Below are 22,466 nucleotides of genomic sequence, written 5' to 3'. Positions count from 1 at the left end.
AAGCTAAATTTGACATGAATGATCAACTACTTCTGGGATAAGTGGAAAATAAAGCACAAGACCATTCCTTTAAAGTAACAGTTTGGTCAAAAACACCTTCCTCAGATGTATCTGACCAGCTTAGGCATGTTTGGTGCCTGAGGTTTGCTTCTTTAGCTTGGCACAGTTATATACACTCTGCCTTAGACTGAATTGAGCTGTTCATTTAACTCATTTAACAGACTTGCTTATGTGGATTTTTGACACTACTGGACATATATTATGTAGCATTACTTCACAGGCAGTGTCAGCTCAATTTTCTCCATATTAATTGTCTGCATATATAGATGAAATTGCTTGAGAACAACTCAAAACAGTTTAAGGCATTTGGTGTGCAGTTAGCCAAATGCTAACATAAGCTTTTAGAAATGTTTGCACATGGTTGCTTATTGTGTCTTGAGTATCGGGATTATATCTGGATATGGTCAATTCGCATTAAAATGCAAGTGTCAACACACCAAGGGGGCGCTTCAGAAGATGTTATACGATATGTTATAGCAATGTAAACCCATCCATCTTTCCAAGACACATTTAATGGCCAAAACGTCCCCCACTACATGCAAAACATTAATAAAAAGTGGGAATTTTACTAACTGGAGACACACTCTAACTATAAATATATGTGTCTAAAATCTTATCAAGATACAGCTACTACTCACAGGAAGTGACCAGGTGTAAACATGGTCTGTTCCTTGTTAGCACTGGTAACTCAAGCTCAGAACTATAGTAGCAAACCTCGGACACCAAAAATGGGTTTGATTTTATTTTAGGAAAGATATACAGCTCTAAAAAAATTAACAGACCACTTCAGTTTTTTTGAATTAGTTTCTCTGATTTTGCTATTCATAGGTATATGTTTGATTAAAATAAACATTTCTTCCAAATTCCAAATAAAAATATTGTCATTTAGAGCATTTATTTACAGAAAATCAGAAACGGCGGAAATAACAAAAAAGATGCAGAGCTTTAAGACCTCATATAATGCAAAGAAAAGATGTTTTAAGTTTTAAGAGTTCAGAAATCAATATTTGGTGGATTAACCCTGTTTTTAATCACTGTTTTCATGCATCTTGGTTTTCCTCCACCAGTCTTACACATTGCTTTTGGATAACTTTATGCCACTCCTGGTGCATAAAAAAATTCATGCAGTTCAGCTTAGTTTGATGGCTTGTGATCATCCATCTTCCTCTTGATTATATTCCAAAAAAGTTCAAATTGGTAAAATCAAAGAAATTCATGATTTTTAAGTAGCCTCTTTTTTGTTCCCAGAGCTGTATATTATGCGAATTATATTTTTGACCAAACTTTTACTTTAATTATACTCTTGTGGTTAAAAGTTTTATACTCTCATTATGTAATATTGGGTTTGCAGTTATTTATTGGAGCTGATCCTTTTTAAGAATATATCTTTATTATAGAGAAAAATAACACTAAGGTAATGGTACTAACTGTTAAGTATGGTGGTGGTAGCAGCAACTTGGTACACAAGATTAAGTATTTGAGATCAGGACTAAGGAAAGACTATTTCAAAATGTTAATGTCAGCTTGCTTTATGTTTCACAACCACCTTTTATGTTTGTTTTGGGATTTGTCATTGTCCAGCTGAAATCAGGTAACCCAACTAGGTAAAGTTTGAACCATCCAACTTAATGTTTGAAGGCATGCTGAAGAAGTCTTCAGTCTAGTAGTCCTCCTTTATTTCTCCATCTACCAGTGGTTCCACTGGCAGCAAAACAGCCAGATGTTAATCATGCTTAACCATGCTTAACAGTTAATACAGTCTTCTTGGGGTTGTTTTTTTCCAGTCATTCTATCCTTAGATCAAGAACAGTATGAAGTACAAATGAGTGTGATGAGGGTATGTAATCTTCTGACCACAAGTGTATGCACCCTGTATTTTTTATTTTTTTTCATGAGAGCCAGTAATTACAAGTGTTTATTAATAATAACTGGGAGAACGAGAATTTGCATATGGTTGCTGATTGGTGCTGCTTACATCAGGGTTCTGGCTTGGCCTTGGTCAGTGTTTTCTGATTTTTTCCAAATGTTATGTTGAAGAAGGTACTGGTTTAAAAGTTCTAAAAGCCTGCCCTTTGATTGGGCAGCATAACAATAACAATGCCATACATTAACTGTTACATTAATGAGGTAAACAGCATTTTAATGCAGATGTCAAATCAGCATTTCTACACATTCCTGAAATAAGATCAGTTACTTGGTGTTTTGACCAGCATTAGGAACTCTAAGAATCAAATCTGTTCATGTTTAAAATCAATGGTTGTAAAATATGTTTTTATAGATAAATATAAACATCTATTGTTCAAAATAAACAGGTATATATTCTCATAGCTAAAGCATTTGGCACAAATTGAACCCGTTTCTACATATTCCTGTCAACTTTGTCATTCATGAATCTTCCGTCCATTTTTTAAAGGATAACGGCATCCATTGCCAATGCTAACGTCGCTAACAGTCAGTGAAAGTTAGTAGGAGTCAGATAGCATTATGCAAAGGACAAACAAGTTCATGCTAACTGTTTCCCAGTAACTGCCATTAACTGTTAGCGTTAGCATGTCTGAATTGAATATTTCTGTGTACATATCAGCAGTGCAAGGCATTAGTGTTACTCAGTACAGATCTGTCTGATATTGACGAACAACCTCTGTGCATTAATTGTAAATCAAAAAAAAGTGGAAACACTGAAAAATTAAAATTATTTTTTGCTAAATCTTTGAGTCACTGGTTTCTCACTGTATTTTGCAGCACATTCTCTCTGTATTTCTTCAGCAACACCAGCCAATTACAGAATTACAGACCTTCATAGCAGTGAATACTGACTGAATGCCTCCAGGCGTATTATAGTGTTCAGCAAGCCTTAATTTTGACTGTGTTGAACAAACTCCATTTTTAATGCTGGGGTTCGCTGCAGGGATGTAAGATACAGCAGTTTTTATACCAAAATAAATCATAAAAATATTTTTGTACTTTTCTAGTATAGCACACTAGAAGCAGAAATGTCCCTGCTCATTCAGAAGATTACTAAAATAAACTATAATTTACTATAATAAATAAAATCAACAATTACATCTACCTTTTCCCCCCCAAATAATTAATTAATATACTTATTTATATACTTATTTTCTTAAATATTAGTGTCTCTAAATTTCTTTAATTTGCTGTTACCTTAATATTTTGAAATAATTATGCAAATGTTAGACAGTATGGCAAAATTGCCGACGATTTATTGTTTGAAAATAATTTTAATTTAGTATAAAATTGTCTTGACATTTTGACTTGCATGTTTTAATTAGAGTCTTAAAATAATGACTTGCAGTTTTTAAAAAGTGTTTTTCTGATTTCTGAGAATAATTTGAGATTACCAATTGTATAATTTTCGAAACAAAACAATTTGTTTTTTTATATGAAAGAAATGAGCCAAGGAGTCGGATAAAATGACCACAGTGTACTTTATTAAATGAATTTGGTACTTTGTGTTGCATTAGAATCAAATAAAAATTTACAAAAATCCAATATATACAAAAATGTAATGTTCTTTTGTTTTACTCTTCAATTTACAATAAAATCAGGTAACAGATTCAATGCATTTTAAGCACTTAAGACTTTCATCACACAATGCAACTTACTCAATAGACCAATAATGAACAGTTTTTTATCGTTTTGCTTTTTTTTCTCATTTAATACATCACATACACCACACTAGTTTTATTCTGTATTACGCCATATGTAACTGCCATTCTTGTGGCATCGCCTTCTAGTCAACAGACACCCTTTACAGTCAGGACTCAAAAGGGAATGTTCTTTTTAAACATGTACATTTACATACATTTATTTACAGGTAAATAGCCATTTGCAATTCACTATGGTGAGCTTCCATTTCAACTGAAACACAGAGAACGTCTGTACATCATATTAGGTCAGACCTAACTGAATGCATCTAGCCGAAGTTCATCAAACTACTGTGCTTGTACTAAATCCGTGCTCTGGTGTTAACCACTAATCAGCCCTAGAGTCCAGTATGTATTTTTTTTCACGCCCTATTCCATTCTAGTTCATCTAATTATCTAATTCTAATGGTGACAACCATATATGTTGTTCAATGTAACAAGTTCACCTTGTCTGCATACATGTATGAAAGTAAAAAAACAAGTACCATCACACTTTCCGCATCAGATTTTTTTTTTTTTTTCATTTGTCAACAGTTTATTAATTCCGCTACTTGTAACAGTGCCGTCCGTGACGTCTACAGTGGCGTCACTTCTTCTGATTGTTAGACTGCAAAAACGGAAATGCCGAGTTTTATTCCGATCACCTCTTCTTGTCCTTTTCTGCCCATAGTAGAAGCACAGTAAGTCAAATGAAAAGCTAACTGCTGAAAATAGAAAGCTTAGCATCATGCAGCCTTCACCTCCCCATGACTGGCAAAGTATACTACAGAGCCCTGCTGGTGACATCATGTCTTTGTAAAGAAACAAAAAATTGCTTTGCTACCATTTTTTTAGCTGTGGGAATGGGTTCATAATGTGTCTTAATGTATTACTTAAATGTTCTTGTTGTAGTTGTAACCGAATTATATTGTTTGGCATTTTCACTAAATTTAGGTAACAACCTAATTATCTTGTTCCCACACTTTAATACGTAGAGGCCACAACATATCTCTCTTGTTCCCAGGCCTTACTGAGTTGTAGCTATAAATCTATGTATTCTGTTCCTATAACTTACTAACCACCAAGTTGGTTAGCTGTTGTTTTGACTGATTATCTTCTATTCATGCCTTGTTTTCAATTATTATCTCATTAATAATTATCTCATTTCCATCCCATTACTAAGTTGTATTTACACTATACCCTGTTCATCTGATCTTTGATGTCTATTATTCAATTATCTCATTCTTCCTTTGTTCACTTCCTTTGAGTCATAGCTACAACTTCATTATCTTGTTCCCATTCATCCCAAATTTCTTGTTCAAATAGTTACTATTGAGTTATGCTAGAATTTAATTTTCTCATTTTTACTCTTACTATCTCATGGGTATGCAAGTAGTTATCTTGTTCCCAAATCTTAGTCACCAAATCATAGCTACAGCTTACCTTGTTCATGTGCCTTACTAGGCAGAACCTAATATTGAGTTATCTCATTCCCAAGCTTAATGAACTTAAAACTTAAAGCATTGCCTTAATTATCTTGTTGCCACAACTTAATGTAGTCATGAAATAATTATCTAAATTTCAATTTCGTCATGACTACAATATTCTTTTGGATTTTTCAACTTTCATTGTGCATATTAGTCATTTAAAAGTCAGGTGTATGACATATTTATGTTGTGCCCAGAGCATAATTATCTCATTCCAATGATCTACTAAATGGTAGCAATGCATTGTTATCTTTTGTTTTGTTTTTAAAAAGAGAAGTCACCAGTTGGTCTCTTTAGCAGATCAAAAAGCAAGAAAAAGAAAGACCCCAAACTGAAGAAGAACGTAAACAAAGGCCAACTTTCTTTAAGGCAAACAAAACTCGTAGAAGCAGCTTGCATGGTTTTGCAGTATGAATGAACTGGTATTTCGGACGGCTGCGGGTTGTATGTAGACTAAAAACGCAACACATTGAATGTAATTGATTCAAACGTATACTGTATTTCACATCCTAATACTTACTTAGTTACTTAGCCCGAGGTATGAGAACTGAAGGACAAAACTCTGCTAATATCTTATTAATATCTTATCTTCTTGTGGAAATAATGTTTAAATCCAGACATTTAAATCAAATACATTCAATTCATTACTTTGTTTAGTATAAAGTGTCTGAAAATCCTGGGTTTGAACTGCATTTCTGATGAGTTGGGCGTAAACAGGAGTACTCTTCGCCTTGTTAGCCTAGCATAATTAACCACACGTCCACTTAGCATTACAGGCGCAGGGCGCTCCGTTTACTAGACCATGTTGAGGTAGGTTTTCTGTACAATTTCTAGTCTTCCCAGAAAGCAACAAAATGTTAGCTGATGGAGCTATTAGCATAAGGTAAACCCAAATACAGAGATATGACTGGAAGTGCAAAAAAAATAGCTTAAAAATGTTGGCACATAGCTTTGTTCTTCTGCAAAGCTAATGTTTTAGAGTAGAATATAATCACACACCTACTGCTTTTCAGTGTCATGGAAATGTCATTTCCATGTCATTGTGTCTCCAAAATTGCAACTTTAAAGGAGACTAAAAATAACTTTAAATGAAATTTTATTTAGCTAAAAGGATTGTAAAAGGTTTGAGTTATTTTGGAGCATTTCTATTCATTTCTGTTCATTTTTGACATGATAAAAAGCACCAAACAACTGCCAGATTCAACTTTCCAACAATATTGAATAGAGAAAAATCAGCAAAATAGAGATACAAGGCTTTGCAGGACAGCAGCACTATATAATCTTTGTAAAATTTGTGGGGTAGCTCATTTGCCTGGTGAGTATTATCAATGCTCTGGCCCTTTTACCAGAGCTACTGTGGCTAACTTGAACATGCTTTACAAAAATATTAGTTAAAGAAACCCTGTTCAGCTACGAAACTGTAGTGCACAATTATGATTTTTATTTATTTAGTGAGCATAGTTATTTGCAATTTAAACTGGAGGTGGCTAAGTTTAAAATGTTTTGAACTGTTTTGCTATCACTGTGCTGTTGTAGCTAATCAATGCTAGATAGTTTAGAAATGACAGTGATTCCATTATGATTTAATGATAAAATTAGCTTGTAGGGGTGTAATGGTACATGTATTTGTCCCAAACCTCAAATCTTAGTATGGGGGTCTTAGTTCAGGTATCAAAGAATATACTGAATGTATTTTACAAGATAGCCAGATAAATAACGTTACACAGCTAAATAGCTAGCTTGTTGCTAGGAATGGCCATGAGTAATATCTACTGTTACTCATTTTAGATGTAAGAAATTGCTCAATATATAAAAACTAGAAAAACTGAGTCAATATAGAGTCTAACTTACGGTTTCTGGTGTATATTGTTTGCCAACACGTCTGCTTCTCTGCTGTGACTGACTGCAGTTCATGTTAGCATGTGTAGCATTAGCCAGATGACTTTAGCTAACCTTGCTAACCTAGCTAGCTAGCTATCCCAAATACCCTCTGTCTTGTTATCCCAGCTGCACACAGACCACTGATATGAATGCGAACACTCAAAATATTTAATTAATTCAAATTCCTGTCCCTAATAGGCTAGTAGTTTTGTGGTTTTGATAAATTATCTGTCTAAAATAGGTAGGTTAAGCTGTTCAAGAAAGAAGTAGCCAGCTTGGCATCTTGTAGTCCTGCTGAGCTCTTAGTTTTCTTCATCTGTCAAACTCACTGCCAGTATTTACTCTAGTTTTATTCTGCCTTTGGTCACCAAGTTTTTCGACGAATGCTAAGGCTTTTAAGGCTGTGTAGCAGCGAACGATTTCGGCTAAACCACCACCACTGTTGTGTTTTTTACATTTGGCAACCTCGAAGGTGGAGTTAGTGTTGGGGAATGAGCAGCAGGCAAAGTCAGAGGCCACACCCCCTTTCATTTCTATAATGTACCAAACAGTTCTAGTTAAAAAATACTGGCCAAAGCTCTGCTGATAAGAGCTGACAGTTTTTTGAACTTAGCATGTTTCTTTAATATCTGATGATACATACTGATCATTTTATCATTTACTAATGAAAATATAATCCTTATTGGTCCTTTAGTTTGTGGTGAAAGGGAAACCCAGTCAAGTAGCTGACTGACAACACAGGTCAGAACAAGTTTAAACACGATATGTCTAAATCTTAGGATAGGATTAGGATAGTAGCTGAATACAGAGTAACAGAATGAAAAGAGTGGTTATTTTAAATAAAAAAAATATTATAAAATAAACTGAGTGAAAGGGGAATGGGAAAAAATACAAGAAGCACCATTTTGTTATTCCCCCACCCCCAAACTACACCAAAATCGTATTGAACTGTGAGGTCGGGACCACAGTGTTTACCCAACTGTGAGTTTTGTGTACCGTTACACCCCTATTAGCTTGATTTAATAACAAAAACGATATCTTTTTTAGATACATTTCTGTGTCATTTCTTTTTTTAAACATGTGGGGGCGCTAAATGACATTTTGTCTAATGTCCATTAATCCCAATATTAAGAACAATTTTAGATATAAAATCTAAATTTAGTACATAAAGAAAACAAAATATATATATGAATATATGAAATAAATTAGGAGATATTTCATGTTTTCGGGCCCCTGGTTGAGATTGGTGACAGTGAAAGTCCATTCTTTTTTTGGCATTAGTAGCCAATAAAAATCTCCTATTCTAAACCAAAGATGATCCTGATGTCAAGGATGTTCATTACATTTTCTTTTTGTCAAACTTCTACTTTAAGTTTTTTTTTGTTGTTTTTATTTTAAGAAATAGACAATAAGTTGCAAGTTCAATAGGTTAAAGGGTGTTATGCCAATCTGTGTGTTCCACCCAACAGCGCTGCCGTGCGGGGACGTGAGGGGATAGATTATATAGTGAAATGTAAACAGCAGTCAACACCTGCTCGGAGGTGTTGCTGATTGCTGTTGACAGGAACAGGTCAACAAGATCCAGCGGCTGCAGAAGCCACGATAAAACAAACTAAACCAAAAACCCTCCCAAAAAAAAGGAATAACAGGGCGAGAAAACAGATCCTATCGACTACTGACATTGTGACACATGACCTGATTAAATAAACAACAGCGCAGGAGGGTGAAACGCATGTTCAGGATGACAAAGATTAAAATAAAAAGATCAACATATGCATTATTCATGAGTTTATAGTATATTCAAATCAGATTAAATTCAAATCTGAATCTGGATTTTGCATCTTGTGTGCGAATGCTTTACGAAATATTTAGATTGTAATTACTTGGAATTCTTTAGGTTGTTGTGCTTTGCTTCTCATTAGATAAGTGCTAATAGGGATATTTGGTCCAAAATATGGGCTTAATGGGCTTAATAAAATGAATATGCTGATCGCAGTGAAATTACAGCAGGTTTTGTAGGCCTATTTAAGTCATCTGAACTTCTATAGCTGTCTTTATTAACTGTTATTATTGTTAATATTGATATACTAATATAATGCCATAAGACATTGCAATTCACCTTGATGGCAGACCATGAAGTTAAAGGAATACTTCAACATGTTAGAACTTTACTAGTAATCTATCTGATGCATCCATTGATTTGAATCCATTACCACAGACAATAAATTTGATATGTTTCTCTATGGTCAGAAATGAGAAGGAACATTTTAGGTAAAAGCTCATTTAAAATATAGTAAGTCAATGAGTGCCTCATGCTATGGTTATACCATGATGCTAATCAGGTGTAACATTAGCATCACAGACTATATGCAGGCTTTTATACAGAACTGCAGTGGAACTCGCTTTTTAATCAGTGGAATACTTATAATCAAAGCCAATAGGGAGTCATATGTTCTTACTGCAGGGCAACTTATTAAAATCTTTGACTGATTTGCACAGGATAGGAAATCTTGATAAGATGACAGAGATGGGAGTGGTTACTCCATTTATGTGCTTCCATTTAGTTAAGCGCTTACAGGGATATTTGGTCCAAAATGTTGGCGAAATGTGAGCTATAAAAATGAATATGCTGTAAAAAGCAGATTGGTGGACATTTTGTAAGCCTATTACAGTTATCTGACCTTCTATAACAGTTTTTGTTATATGCTATTATCATTAGTATTGATATACTTATATACTATTAGTATATATATATAATATATTCGTTCCAGAAGATATTTCAAAGTATATTTCATAGAAGTTCACTTTGATAGCAGGCCAGAAGGTGTACATAACTTTAACATGTTACAACATTACAACATCTGACACATCTGTTGCTTTCAATCGTTCTATAACTAGGCCTACTCATGCTAATTTTTTATTCCCTTTTGTTTTAAGGATTAGTTTTTACATGTGGAGGTGGCGTCATGTGTTTTTACCACAGGACAGCATATGCTTTTTTTCACTAAATGCTTCCACATGTGCCTCCATATCTGAAAAAAAAAATGGAAACTAATTTTCCATTGGATATGGGTTATTTGGGTTATTTTGTGGCCTGGTTTATGTAATCATACATTTTTTGACCCCACCTCCTCTTGTAAATCTTATCCTATCCTTATTTTTGTCTTTTGTCTATCGTTGTCCGGGCACCTGCTTCAGAACATACCTGATTTTTTTATAGGTTTTAATGTAAACTATTTTATTCTGTTATTGTCTGTGGTAACTGAGTGTACACTGCACATACACCAGATTAAATTCACGTTCAAAGCATTCCTTTAATGAGATTCAGAAGATTTTAAAAGCTAAAGATTCTAAAAAGTTGCTAAAGTATTCTAAAAACAGTGCTTGGGCATTGAAGTCTTGTAAATTGTTTTATCTAAATTGTTGAAAATCGAATCTTCACACTGTTAATGGCATACAGCGAAAACCACTTGTGCAGTTCAACATAACCAAGAGCCAAGGTCATAGCGAAATCCAATAATTAATGAGATAAACAATGAAAAAGTACACTTTCCGAATCCAAAAGAACAAGGCAAAAGTACAAAACTGTTTTAAAACAATGCAAAAAAAACTAATAAAAAATCACTCTAAACCACACAATCTGTTCCAACCCCACGTGATGAGATGGACTTCCAACAATTCACACAACAGGCACATCAAGAGCATCAAACTTGCACAGTACACCCCGCCCTCCCCTCCCTCTTCTTCAACAGCCCCACCCCTCACCCATCCTAGTGCGAACGCAACAAAATAAAGGACAAATTCTCAGATTCTCACGCCGTGCTCAAGCCTTGTGCTTGTTGTACTGTTTCGTCTCCACGTGCCTCCGCCAGCATGTCGTCTGATTCCATACACGAAAGACAGTAAGAAGCACTTGCAACCTTCAACTGAAATTTAAAAAGAGAGAACGATGGGAACTTTTTTCTTGTCCTTTTTTCTTTGTTCCTTTTCCCCCTTTCAGATAGATAGAATGCTTTTGGCAGAGTTAAAGATACAGTGTTCCATTTCTGGAGACGCTCCAGTGCCTGCAGCTCAGTTCAGAGCACCTTCAGAGGCTGCTTTTATGGATCCTGCTTCAAGCTGGCACACACCTGCCCTGTGCTTTTTAGTGTTTACCCTGCTTAGGCATGCCTGATTCAACTCAGAGACTCATTAAAGGAATACTCCGTCTAAAATCAGTCTGCTGTCTGTAGCTTGCTCTGTACCTGCTTCAGCATTTTCCTGTTGGCTACTGTTATACCTTGAGCGTGTCTTGAGCCAGCGACCAGTTGACCAGTAGAGTCTTTGCCCAAGGCAATCGACTCAAGCCTACAGGTGCAGGTTGAAGTGAGGCAAAAGGCTGGGGTACACTATTCCTTAAAATAAGCCCACCCAATGTTTAACCAGATGTAGATGTTTTAGAACGAAGTGTGTCAAAGGAAGCGAGGTGAATTGTCAAGCTTAAACCAAGCTACTTTATAGCAACATGTAATGGGCAAGAACATGCTCACGAGAAGTGCATATAACGCTGCATGACCTCAGTCCACATGCTTCTCTCACTGTGCCAGTTCTGTGCCAGTTCTGTATCTCTCAGCTTGTCCAGAAATGCATGTTTAAAGCACAATTGCCGAATATAGGGAGAGGCCAGTTTTCATATCAATTACATTTGTATTTGGCCTTCGTTTGAATTGGAATTGTTCAATTTGCACCCCAGAAATCATTAAATTTTCAATGTGGCTGATATAAAGCACTAGAAATTATCCCACATGAGCTAGAAAACCATGAAGAAGGCCATAAACTATCATTATGGATGGAACCCTAATAACTATACATTTACTCAAGGTCATAAAAAAGCAAAATGCTGTTGTAAAGCTTAAAAAACAAAGAAAAAGGCAAACAACATATCACCAAAAACATTTGAGAATTCTACATATATTCTGGCCAGCCCTGCTTTAGAAACATACCACTTTGTTTCACATGGGTCTGTTTTCGCTTATGCTCTGTTTTGAGAATCACCTACTCCCTGATTACATCCTGAATCATCCTCTGACTGTTGTTCACGATGGTTCTTGGACATTAATGGTTCATGGAGTCATGTAGGACTGGTGAGACTAGTGACTATCCACCTCTGGAGAAAATCGTAAACTGTGCAGGGCGATGGTCCTCGCCCCTCACTGAGCAGCGTCTCCAGCATCAACACTGTATCTTTAATCTTTCTGGAGGCTGAAGTTCATCCTGGCTTCACTTAGTGACCGCTGATGCTGTTTTAGATTGCTCAGTGTGTGTATAATATGTGTGTGTGTGTGGTGTGTAATGTGTGTGTGTGTATGTATGTCAGTTGTGTCTTCCACTTTCACAGGTACGCATTTCTAGACGTATTTATAAGCACACGTTCTTATGAACAATTGAATAAATTTGTGTGTGTGTGTGTGTGTGTACGTGGACCACACAGATCTGTTTCGGCCAAAGACTGCCATCAGGCTGAGCTGCCAGAAAGAGTTTTCTTGGCCTGGTGTTGTCTCCTTCAGGAGAGAAGAGGACAGAGCTTGTCGCTTCCTTTCAGCATGTGGCGACCGTGTATATGTTTTTTGTTTTTTTTTGTATATTTTTTGTTTGTTTGTTTGTTTTTGTACAGGATTCAAGTAGATGATTGAAATGCTGCCCTGGTTATTTTTTTATATATATGTACAGTTTAGTGGCAGAGACTTGCGGTCCACTGTGGAGTCCAGTAGGCTCCAGGTTTTTGGCACTGGGAGAGGTTTTGCTGATGTTTGCGGGATTCAGCACCCTGGACAAGGACGTTCCGTCTCTGTGAGCTGTACTGCTGTGGAGGCGCCGCCCCCTGTTTCTTCCAGCACGACAGGTAGCCATGTCATGTCGTGTCTACATGGTTTTAAATCCACTGATGCGTGAACGACTGGTGGACGCAAGGCCTTTATGAAGAGTAAGGGTATTGACCAGGAGAACCTGCAGAACTCAGTACAGTAGAAGCCAGTGGAGAAGTGTTGCATTCGTTACCTTTGAATGGCCTGTAGTGTTTAAAGTTGGTGATTTCCAGACACCTGTACAATGCAGAGGAGGAAATGGACCTTAGTAGACGGGACCGGGTACAACGGGTCCTAAAAAAACGATTTATTCCCTGACGAGAAGTGAGTAATAAAAACAAGGGTGGGAGACAAGAAATCCATACTGATGGAACCCAAAACGTCATACAGTTTAAAAAAGACAAGCATCCTTCCATTCACAAACACGCTGTTCCTTATTTTCCTCGTCCATCCATGTACTCATTTACCGTTTTGTCTTTTGTTCATTTTTGCAGTCCATGACAATCAACATCATGGGCTGGGTTGGACGCTACGCACCATCTCAACAGTACACTCCACTAGTAATAATGTTATTGCCACAGTCCTGCTGTTAATGGATGCTAATCTATGTGGGATAGCATGTGTGTTTGTGTTTCCACAGCGTGAGCTACAAAGTGGTCTCATACTCCAGACGCTCCTGGACCATAGTGTCGTCCTTGTACTGCAGCCTAGGGGGCGTTGGCGAGGAATCGATAGCCAGGATGGCCTTGCGTATGCTGCGGTCCAGAACATGCCGCTCCCAGGCCGGATAGCGATTCCGGCATAGGTCTATCCTAATCACGGTCTCTTCCAGTCGAGGTGCCCTGGATGACGGTGTAGATGGGGCAGTTGGACGCACCTGAAAGACGGGCACACACCCATCCCGCTCAGTGGCATACTTGGCCTCACGGTCAGCGTCCCGCGCCAGCGTGCCACCCCGATTGGAGCGCAAGGAGTTGGTGGCACCCTCTGAAGGCATGGCGAAAGCAGCCGAAGCTTCGTCAAGCTGGGTGAGGCTGGAGGAGCGTCCGAAGCGCGGCCCATTGGGGTGGAAAAAGGCATAGTACATGAGCATGAAGACCACGCCCGTCAAGAAGCTGGAGAAGATGACGCAGAGTGCAGGAACGGCGAAGGCGTCAGTGCTGGCTGGGATCCGGTACAGGTACCAGAGGGTGCTAAGTGCTGCATTCTCCAGTAAGATGACCAAATAGTAGACGAAGAGGCGACAGCGCGTACGGCCCTCTTTGACGTTGAACCAACTAAAGATGTAGATGATGCCCACCACCATGTCGAAGACGATCTCCTCCCACTTGGTGATGCAGAAGTCTGTTTCGCAGTGAACAATCCAGAAGGTCATGACGCACCAGTGCAGCACGATGAAGATACCAAAGTAGAGCTGGAACACTGAGGCGAAGAGGGCAAAGGTTACCACACGGGCAGCGATGGTGAAGAAGTGCCAGCAGAACTGGATGATGACCGCCAGGTAGCTGATGGGCTTCTTGTCATCACGTGAGTCACGAAGTGCCTTCTGGTAGGAGGCCAGCGCCCAGGCCAGGGAGACCAAAGAGGCTGCTGCTGTCATTCCTGGAAGTAAAGAGAGAAGAAAGACACAAGTGAAATATACTTTTAGAATTTCTTTAGTGTTGATGACAGACTGTAGTGTTGTTTACACTGACATGCCAAAGTCAAAGAATAGCAGTATTTGAGCAGTAATTGATCATGAAGTGTTGCCTAAAGAATTCCCATGATTGTATAAGTTGTGAGGTTCTATCTTGTGGATAGAACAGCTGTGCAGGCATTTAACTTTTCTTGATCCACAACTTTCCTTGACGTGTATTGGGAATACCGCATAGAAGACTGGCTAGAATTGTCCATGCAAACAGAAAAGCAACTCTGGCAGAAATCACAGTCAATGCAGGAGACACTGCACAGACATTTTCGGCAGGTCATTGCAGCCTTTATTGGCTTCTATTGGAGATGGCAAAAGTCATGGGAAACAATACTTGTTCCTTTTCATTTTGTAATATAAATACTTTTATATCTCACCTCACTGGCCATTGTACAGAGTAGCCCACTATAGTTTATATAGGTTTATAGGTGTACGGACTGGGGACCATGCGCTTTCACCTACCCTATTCATTATTGGTAAGTCTCTAAGTTGTAAGGTGTTATCTTGTGAGTGATGTTGAATACTGGCCAGTGTGCTCATGGCAAGTTGATGTGTTTTATCGTTAAGTTATCGAGATGGAGCGAGGTTTGATAGTGGTACCAGATGGATAGACATTTAATTTCCAAAGTTTTACAGTCAATCATATATTAGACACTAGTGTTACATAGTATTGTGTGCATTGTGACACTGAGAGTGCGTGAGTATCTTCAATGTCACAGATCAGTCACTGCTACACCACTTTTTGCTATGTGATAAGAAACTTAATACTGATGAAGTTCTGGCGAATGGCCACCACACACTGTGCATTAACAGATGGGCTCCAATAACTCTAATAAGTCAATATAAAAGCACCGTACAAAAGCAAGGTGGAGCTTTACAAGGGAGGGGTTTCCAGTAAATTGTCCAGTCATTGTAGTCAGTGCAGAAGAGTGTTTATGCCGTTTATGTGGTTATTATCTCTTGAAGCGATTATGATGAGTTAATCAGGTTAATCAGGCTAATGAAAGATGCTTCTGTGAATCAGCGGACTGGAATCACTGCCGCGCTGGAGCAGTATGGAAATCGGAAGCCTGTGCTGAGTCACGCAACGCCGAGGCTTCAGACTAAATCAGAACTGATTTCTGCAGAATGAATCGTGAGACGGGCTGAATTTCATTAGCCTCTTTTCTCCCGCTCACACAAGACTCTTCGGAGTTACGTCTTATTTACATTCGGAATTCCACTCTAGGTGGCCGAGTGAGATGTTAACTAACAAACTGCGGTGGCGGTGCTGGTGGGGCAGCAGTGACGGGAGCTACGCTTGATTGAGTGTAATAATGCCCCCGGTCGCTCCGGAGGCAGGAGGAGTGTGTGTTTATAACTGACACTCAAACTCACTGAGAGGAGCCAGCTACCATGGTTACTAAGAGCTCACACTGATGGAGTGATCACTCTGGAGAGGGAGAGGGAGAGAGAGATGAGGAGGAGAAAGGGAGAGGGGAAAGGAGTGACGAAGAGTGATGGGGCAGAGTGCGGAGTGAAGTAGGGCAGAGTAAGGAAGTGGGGAGAGATGGAAGAGAGACAAAAATGAGGAGAAGAAAGGAAGAGGACGGGGGAAGGAAGTAGAGAGATGTGACAAAGTGAATAAGAGAAGAGGGAATAAGAATAAGAGAAAGTAGTGAGGAGAGACAGGTGCATGAGAGAGAAAGAGAGAGAGAAGAAGAGAAAGAGAGATAGAGGAGAGAAAGTTAGAGAAGAAGGAACAAAGAAATGACAGAGGAAGAGATGGTAAAGAGTAAAGAAGGGGGAAGTAAGGAAGCATTGAATAGTGGTGGGGCAGATAAAATGAGGAGGGATGAGAGTTTGGAAAAGGAGGAGGGAGGGGGAAGAGAGAGAGGAGAGATGGTGTGGAGTTGCACAGAGAGGAATAAAGAAAAGAGAGAGGTGAGGAAAAAAAATGACAAAAAGAAAGGTAGAGAGAGGGGAAAGTATTGCACAAAGAAGAATAAAAGATGGAGTGAAGTACAGAATGGGGAAGCAATGAAGAGAGACAGAAGTAAGGAGAGCGAGTGGGACAAAGGAAAGAGAAGGGAGAGAGATGATGAGGGGGAAGAGGGGGAGAGAAGGAAGTGGAAGTGATGAAGAGACAGTGAAAAAATGGTGAGAAGTAAGGAGGAGAAAGAAGTAATGAGAAGTGAGTGAGAAAGATAGTATGAGAGTGAGAAGGAGAATAAGAGAGTCAAAAAAGAAAGAAATTGATAAGGAGAGGAGAGAACAAGAAAGGAAAAGAAAACAGTGAACATTAGAGAGGAGACAGAAGAGAGAGAGACAAAAAAGAAGAAGGAAAGAAAAAGAGAATGACAGTAACAGTGAGAAAAAAATGAATGAGTTGAGAAAGAAAGGAAGAGAAGTTAGGAAGAGAGTTAGTAAGAGAGTTAGTAAGAGAGTTAGTAAGAGAGTGAATTGGAAAGAGAGTTGGGAAAAGTAGTAATAAGGAGAAGTGAGAGACAGAAAATAAGAAAGTAAAGTTTGAGAAGAAGAAAGAAATAAAGTAAAGAAGTGAGGAAGAACGGATGGTGGAGTTAGGAGTGGATCCACTGATGTCCACTTAAAGTGATGTAGTGTGGCCTCCTAACTACAGGGTTCTCCACTTATATCTGCTACTTCCACTGAGTGACCACTTTATGAAATCCACTTAACAGTTCAGAAGGTCAATGCTATGTTAAGAGTGGCTCCACCACCCAAAACTGACCACAGATGATTGGCAACAAAATGATGCTTTACACAAACAGTGCATTAACAGATAGACTACAGTCACTAACAAGGGGGGAGCTACAAAACAGGGGTTTCTAATAAAGTGACCAGTTAGTGAATCACTTTAAAGCAGACTAATTCCAAGCCAGTCAGTTTTAATTTAGATCAGTTTAGAGCAGGACTAGACCGGGCTGACAATCTGCAGATGCCACTGCAATGCCTTTCATTCATCCTTTACAGAAAGCAAGCATTGCAGACGAAGCAGTACAGACGGTTAAGGGACAGTCGACAAGATCTACCAGCTCTAGAGTCCATTCAAGTCCAGTTCCACACAGAGGAAGCACAAAGGGAGATGGCAAAAAACTGTGCTGTCTCACGTTCCCAGGAAAACACCAGTGTGGTCTTCAGCCATAAATAATTAACATGTCTTCATGTGGAATGCTTGAATGTGCAAAAGCAACTTGATTTGTGCTTAAATAAATGTGGATATTATTTCAGCTTGCCCTCTGGATTTCTGTTTGGTCATTCACAAATGATGTAGCTGCCTGTCCGCAACTTCCCATTTCTTACACTTTGGAATAAGGGCACCTGATTGGTTCTTGTCTTGTCTAAATGGAAAACATTCATTGGTAGGGTTCTATATCAGGAAAAAAATTAATTTCCTCAGTTTTTTGTAGTTTGCACATAAAATTTTTGCCCAAAAGTCCCAAAATGTGCTGTACTATCTTGTCTAAATACTTAAAAGAGCAAGGCCAATTCTTTTGTTTTTTTTTACATTTGGGTTTAAGGTTAAAATAATTGTTTAAACTTATCAGAGTTAGCAAAAATGCTGAAACATGCTGGCCAGTGTTCAACCTCACTCAAGATAAAACCTGACAGCATATTCAGATATGTGCATTCCCAAACCTACAGTCAAGCTAATTCTTCATGGTACATCATAAAAGGGACTATCATCCACAGTAGACAATGCAGTGGATGGTAATGATTGTGACCGGCAGTGCCTGGCTAAAACTGTCCATGCAAACAGATTAGCATCTCTGGCAGAAATCTCATTCAGGCAGATGAATGCAGGAGGACCCACATGCATATCCTACAAATCAGTGCAGTATTCTTTAGCCTTGGTGGAGGTAGTCTCAAGGCTTGGGTTTGCATGGCTGCTCTCTTTGTGGTGTAGAGAAAGAAAGGAACTGCTCATGTTCTTAAACTACAAAATGATGAGCTCATCAGTTAAGCAAGGTGGAGGTTGTTTCTCTTTATGGTGTGGAGAATGAAAAGGTCTGTTCATCCTATTTTTATGGTTGCTTCTGTTCTTTAGGAAAACACAGCGAATCTTTAATTGTCACTTTAAAGAACCCATTTTAAAATCTTTATTTTCACAGCAGAAAAAAAATCTGGTTGTGAAAGAAAACTCCTCTCCAGGATTCTTTTCAACTGCCTCCAAATGAACAGTTTTTTTTTATTTCATCTCAAGCGTTCTGGGGTCGAGAGGAAGGTCTGAATTTCTCATCAACATCCAGAAGGCTGCTGCTGTGGCACATGAAAGAAGAGCGGTCACCCCCTTGCCACAGTGCTTTTTTGTCTGGTCTTCAGAACCATGTGGGCAGCCAAGCGAGGGGTCAGTCCGTGAGAGAGACTGTAACTCTCAGCAGGCCGGACCGTAACTTCATTCACGCTTATCACTTCTATTCTGCTCTTTAACACCACAGGCCATTACAGTCAATTTCATTTGTTATCACTCTTAAACATGTGGCTGACTTCTTTATCGCTCTGTCTAATTACTTTCTCTCCAAAGTGACTTGGAGGAGATATTTGCTCTGAGATTTCCTTTCTGCCTTTTTGTACCGTGTGGAATGCTGGGAAGGTTGGGAGGTGCTATCTTGTGAGTGAGGTTGATTTTGCTTTAGTGTGCTCATGGAAGGGCAGTGTGAATTAGCTGCATTTCTGATGTTGTGCAGGCATTTAACATTACGGTATTTGACATTCATGTATAACAGTAATATTGTACATGAAAGAAGACATTACCACCAACAGTGGACAGTGCAGTATGTGCTAATGATCATGAATGGCGTTATCCTGCATTGAATCACATCCACATTCAATGCAGGAGCCCCACATGTGTATTCTGCAGGACAGTGCAGACTTCTTTAGCTTCCATGGAACACGACAAAAAAAAAAGTATAATAATAATAAAATAATAGTTTTTGAGTGTCTTGCATACTGGAAAAAATGCCCCATAGCATAACAGTAGTATCAGATTAAATGTAATCTATAGTTTCATACGTTTTGTTGAGACTAATAAATTAAATGCCAAATGCTACATTCAAATTAAAATGTTCTATATCAGATGTCAAACAATATAAAGTGGCATTGGAATTGGACTACAGTCAATTGGACATGCTTTACACATACATTTCTGGACAAGCTAAGAGATACAGTGCAGTGTAAAAGTCAAAGCAGCTCGATACATACATATTTATTGTGAGACCACACCATCCATCATCTGCAGGCTTGAGCTGAGCACAGATTAAGGTGATAATTATGGCTGGTGTGCAAGCAAAACTAGGTGCTTCGCCCCTAAGAAATCTAATCACATGTGGTCACAGGAGACGCATTTAAAATGCTAGGTGTAAACGGCTATGGGATTTGTGATTAATGTACCCAGGACGAATGTTAATACCAGGTGTGAATAGGACCTATGGAATTCTGTCACTTGTTAGCTACAGTATAGTCTCCTTGTAGATCCAGTGCAATAGGTCAACTACATGTGAGGTTTATATCTATAGCTCTGGAAATAAATTAAGAGACCACCTCAGTTTCTGGATTAGTTTATCTGATTTTGCTATTTATAGGTATATGTTTGAGTAAAATGAACATAGTTTTTTTATTCTATAAACTACACGTGCTTTTCTGGACAAGCTGAGAGGTACAGTGCAGTATGAACACCACTGAAACACACACTGAGCATAACTTGCTAGGTCAACTACATGGAAGATAAAGGTAAAACTGTGCTTCTATGCTGAGGTACAGCAGTGTAACAGGGCGCTATTCACTATACTAATTATGTCAGAATGTCACGATTCCTTTCTGAATCTGTATGTGTCCTATCTATGCCTACGGGTTTTATTTACGCATCAGTAAGTGTGTTGTGTCTTTTTTTGCTCTGGTACCGTATTTATGTATTTAACCCACTTAGATTAGCCCATTAGGAGGCGAGCGTGCTGACGTGCTTTAATGACTACTTTGTGAAGTGCGATAATTAACTTGCAGAGGCCAGGCTGTAATTTTTATTCTGGAGTCACAGCCTGGCCTGAAGGCTCCTCTTCTCTCCGCTCTCCACACGAGGCTGCCATTCCCACTCCCTCCATCTTTCCCTCTCTCCCTTCCTCCCTCCCTCCTTCCTTCCCAGCCTCGTGCACATGTAGCGCATCCCGAGGAGACGGTCGCCATGGGAACGGTCCGGGGAGGTGACGTAATGCTCCTCGCCGCTCCTCACGGAGGCTGCGGTAATTCTGGACGGGCTCAGAGGGAGGAGTGAGTGTGTGTGTATGAGTGTGTGTGCGAGAGTGTGTCTGGGGGCTGTACAGGGGATGGGGTTATGTAAAACATCACTGCAGTGTCTTTGCTGAACACAGCCAGTCTCCTCCTTTTAAAGGGCTGATATCACTGAAAAACTATTTTTTTATGCTTTTATATAGTGGAGGAACAAAGTATGGGTGGGGGGAGGTAAGGAGGTCTTAGGGAGCTCCCAGCATGTTTGGCGGTTGCCCCTCTTTCTCTGTAGGGGCTATTTGGGGGTTCTGTTTTGTTTCTGGGGGTTTTATGTGTAAGTTTTTGGGTTTATTTGTGCTTATTTAGTTGATTTTAGTTTAGCTATGGCTCTTGGTGTTGGGTTAGTGGGTGAATAAGGGCTTCATTGGTGAGGCACAATTTTTAAAGATAATCACTGGATGTTAGAAGTCATTTCTATTCACAAATCCACCCCCAGTGGCTCTACAATGTTAAATAAAAGAGTACAATATTTTAAAATGTGCTATTTGCTCCTCCACATTGATCACACATTAAATTAACTCAAATTTAATTCAATTTATAAATATGGACTGCTGCTGAGAATAAAAACAAATTACTTATAATTTTCTGCTAATTTCCCCCCAATTTAGCTAGGTCGATTCAGCTTCTACTCAGCTGTATATATCTCCCATGACTAGTGATGCCACTACAACAAGCACATGTCTCCTCCAACACATGTAAAGTAAGCCATGCCTCTGTACGAACTGATGCTTATGTAGCTTTGCCGAGTAGCATTACAGCGCACTCGGAGGAAAGCGCAGCAACTCGGTTCCAATACATCATCTCACAGACGCCTCGTGCTGATCGACATCACCCTAGTAGTGATGAGGGAAAAGAACGCCATCTACCCACCCAGAAAGAGAGCAAAGCCAATTGTGTTCTCTCAGGGCTCTGGCAGCTGATGGCAAGCTGCATGACCAGGAATTGAACCAGCGATCGCCCAGTTCATAGTGGCAGCGCTTAGCTTGCTGGATCACTCAGTGCTTTGCTGAGAGTTTAGCTGACTGTTTTCTTAGGGTGCGTCCCAATCTGTATACTATTTTACTAATACTGACTAGATTTGCGTATGATGTTTGACGTCTACATAAAGTTACAAAGTTGAGTATACTCAAACATCTGATAAACAAACTAAGAACTGGTGGGTTTTGAGTTTAGTTATAATGAACACTAATATCCCACAATGCAATGTGAAATGGAAAGGGAGGAGCTACTCATATTTGGAACAATATTAGGAAAAAATGAAAGCTTCAAATGCACTGTCAATGGTGGCTATAGGTTTTATTGCCAGCATCTGTACAACATCTGCCAGAAGAAAGAAGTTACACAAGTTTGAGATGTGCAAAGAGAAAGTAGTTAACTCTACTTCAGTTGGTAATGTAATAGATTTTCCCTGCTGTTATGTAACAGTGGGCGTCAAACTCCTAAATGTTGCCATCGCAACATACAAAGTCAAAAAGTTTTTGATGGACTCTGTTCTATCCTAAGCACTTCACAGTAAGCTCTACATACTTCTAAATACTCGTTATCGACATCCTCTATATTAGCATCAATTTTTGGACACCAA

General features: G+C 38.9%; 1 protein-coding gene across 1 annotated transcript in view; it reads right to left on the bottom strand.

Moving 5' to 3' along the window:
- Positions 1-8,267: 8,267 nt before the first annotated feature.
- Positions 8,268-22,466, bottom strand: part of xkr4 (XK related 4) — a 91,685-nt gene continuing 77,486 nt past the window's right edge. The window contains exon 3 of the mRNA XM_007232101.4: positions 8,268-14,517. Within this exon, the coding sequence (XP_007232163.2) occupies positions 13,562-14,517 (956 nt within the window). The 3' untranslated portion in view covers positions 8,268-13,561. The remainder of the gene's footprint in view (positions 14,518-22,466) is intronic.

The sequence above is a fragment of the Astyanax mexicanus genome, chromosome 4 (genome assembly GCF_023375975.1).
Source record: "Astyanax mexicanus isolate ESR-SI-001 chromosome 4, AstMex3_surface, whole genome shotgun sequence".
NCBI classification, from domain to species: domain Eukaryota; kingdom Metazoa; phylum Chordata; class Actinopteri; order Characiformes; family Acestrorhamphidae; genus Astyanax; species Astyanax mexicanus.
This window is presented reverse-complemented; position numbering and strand designations above follow the sequence as displayed.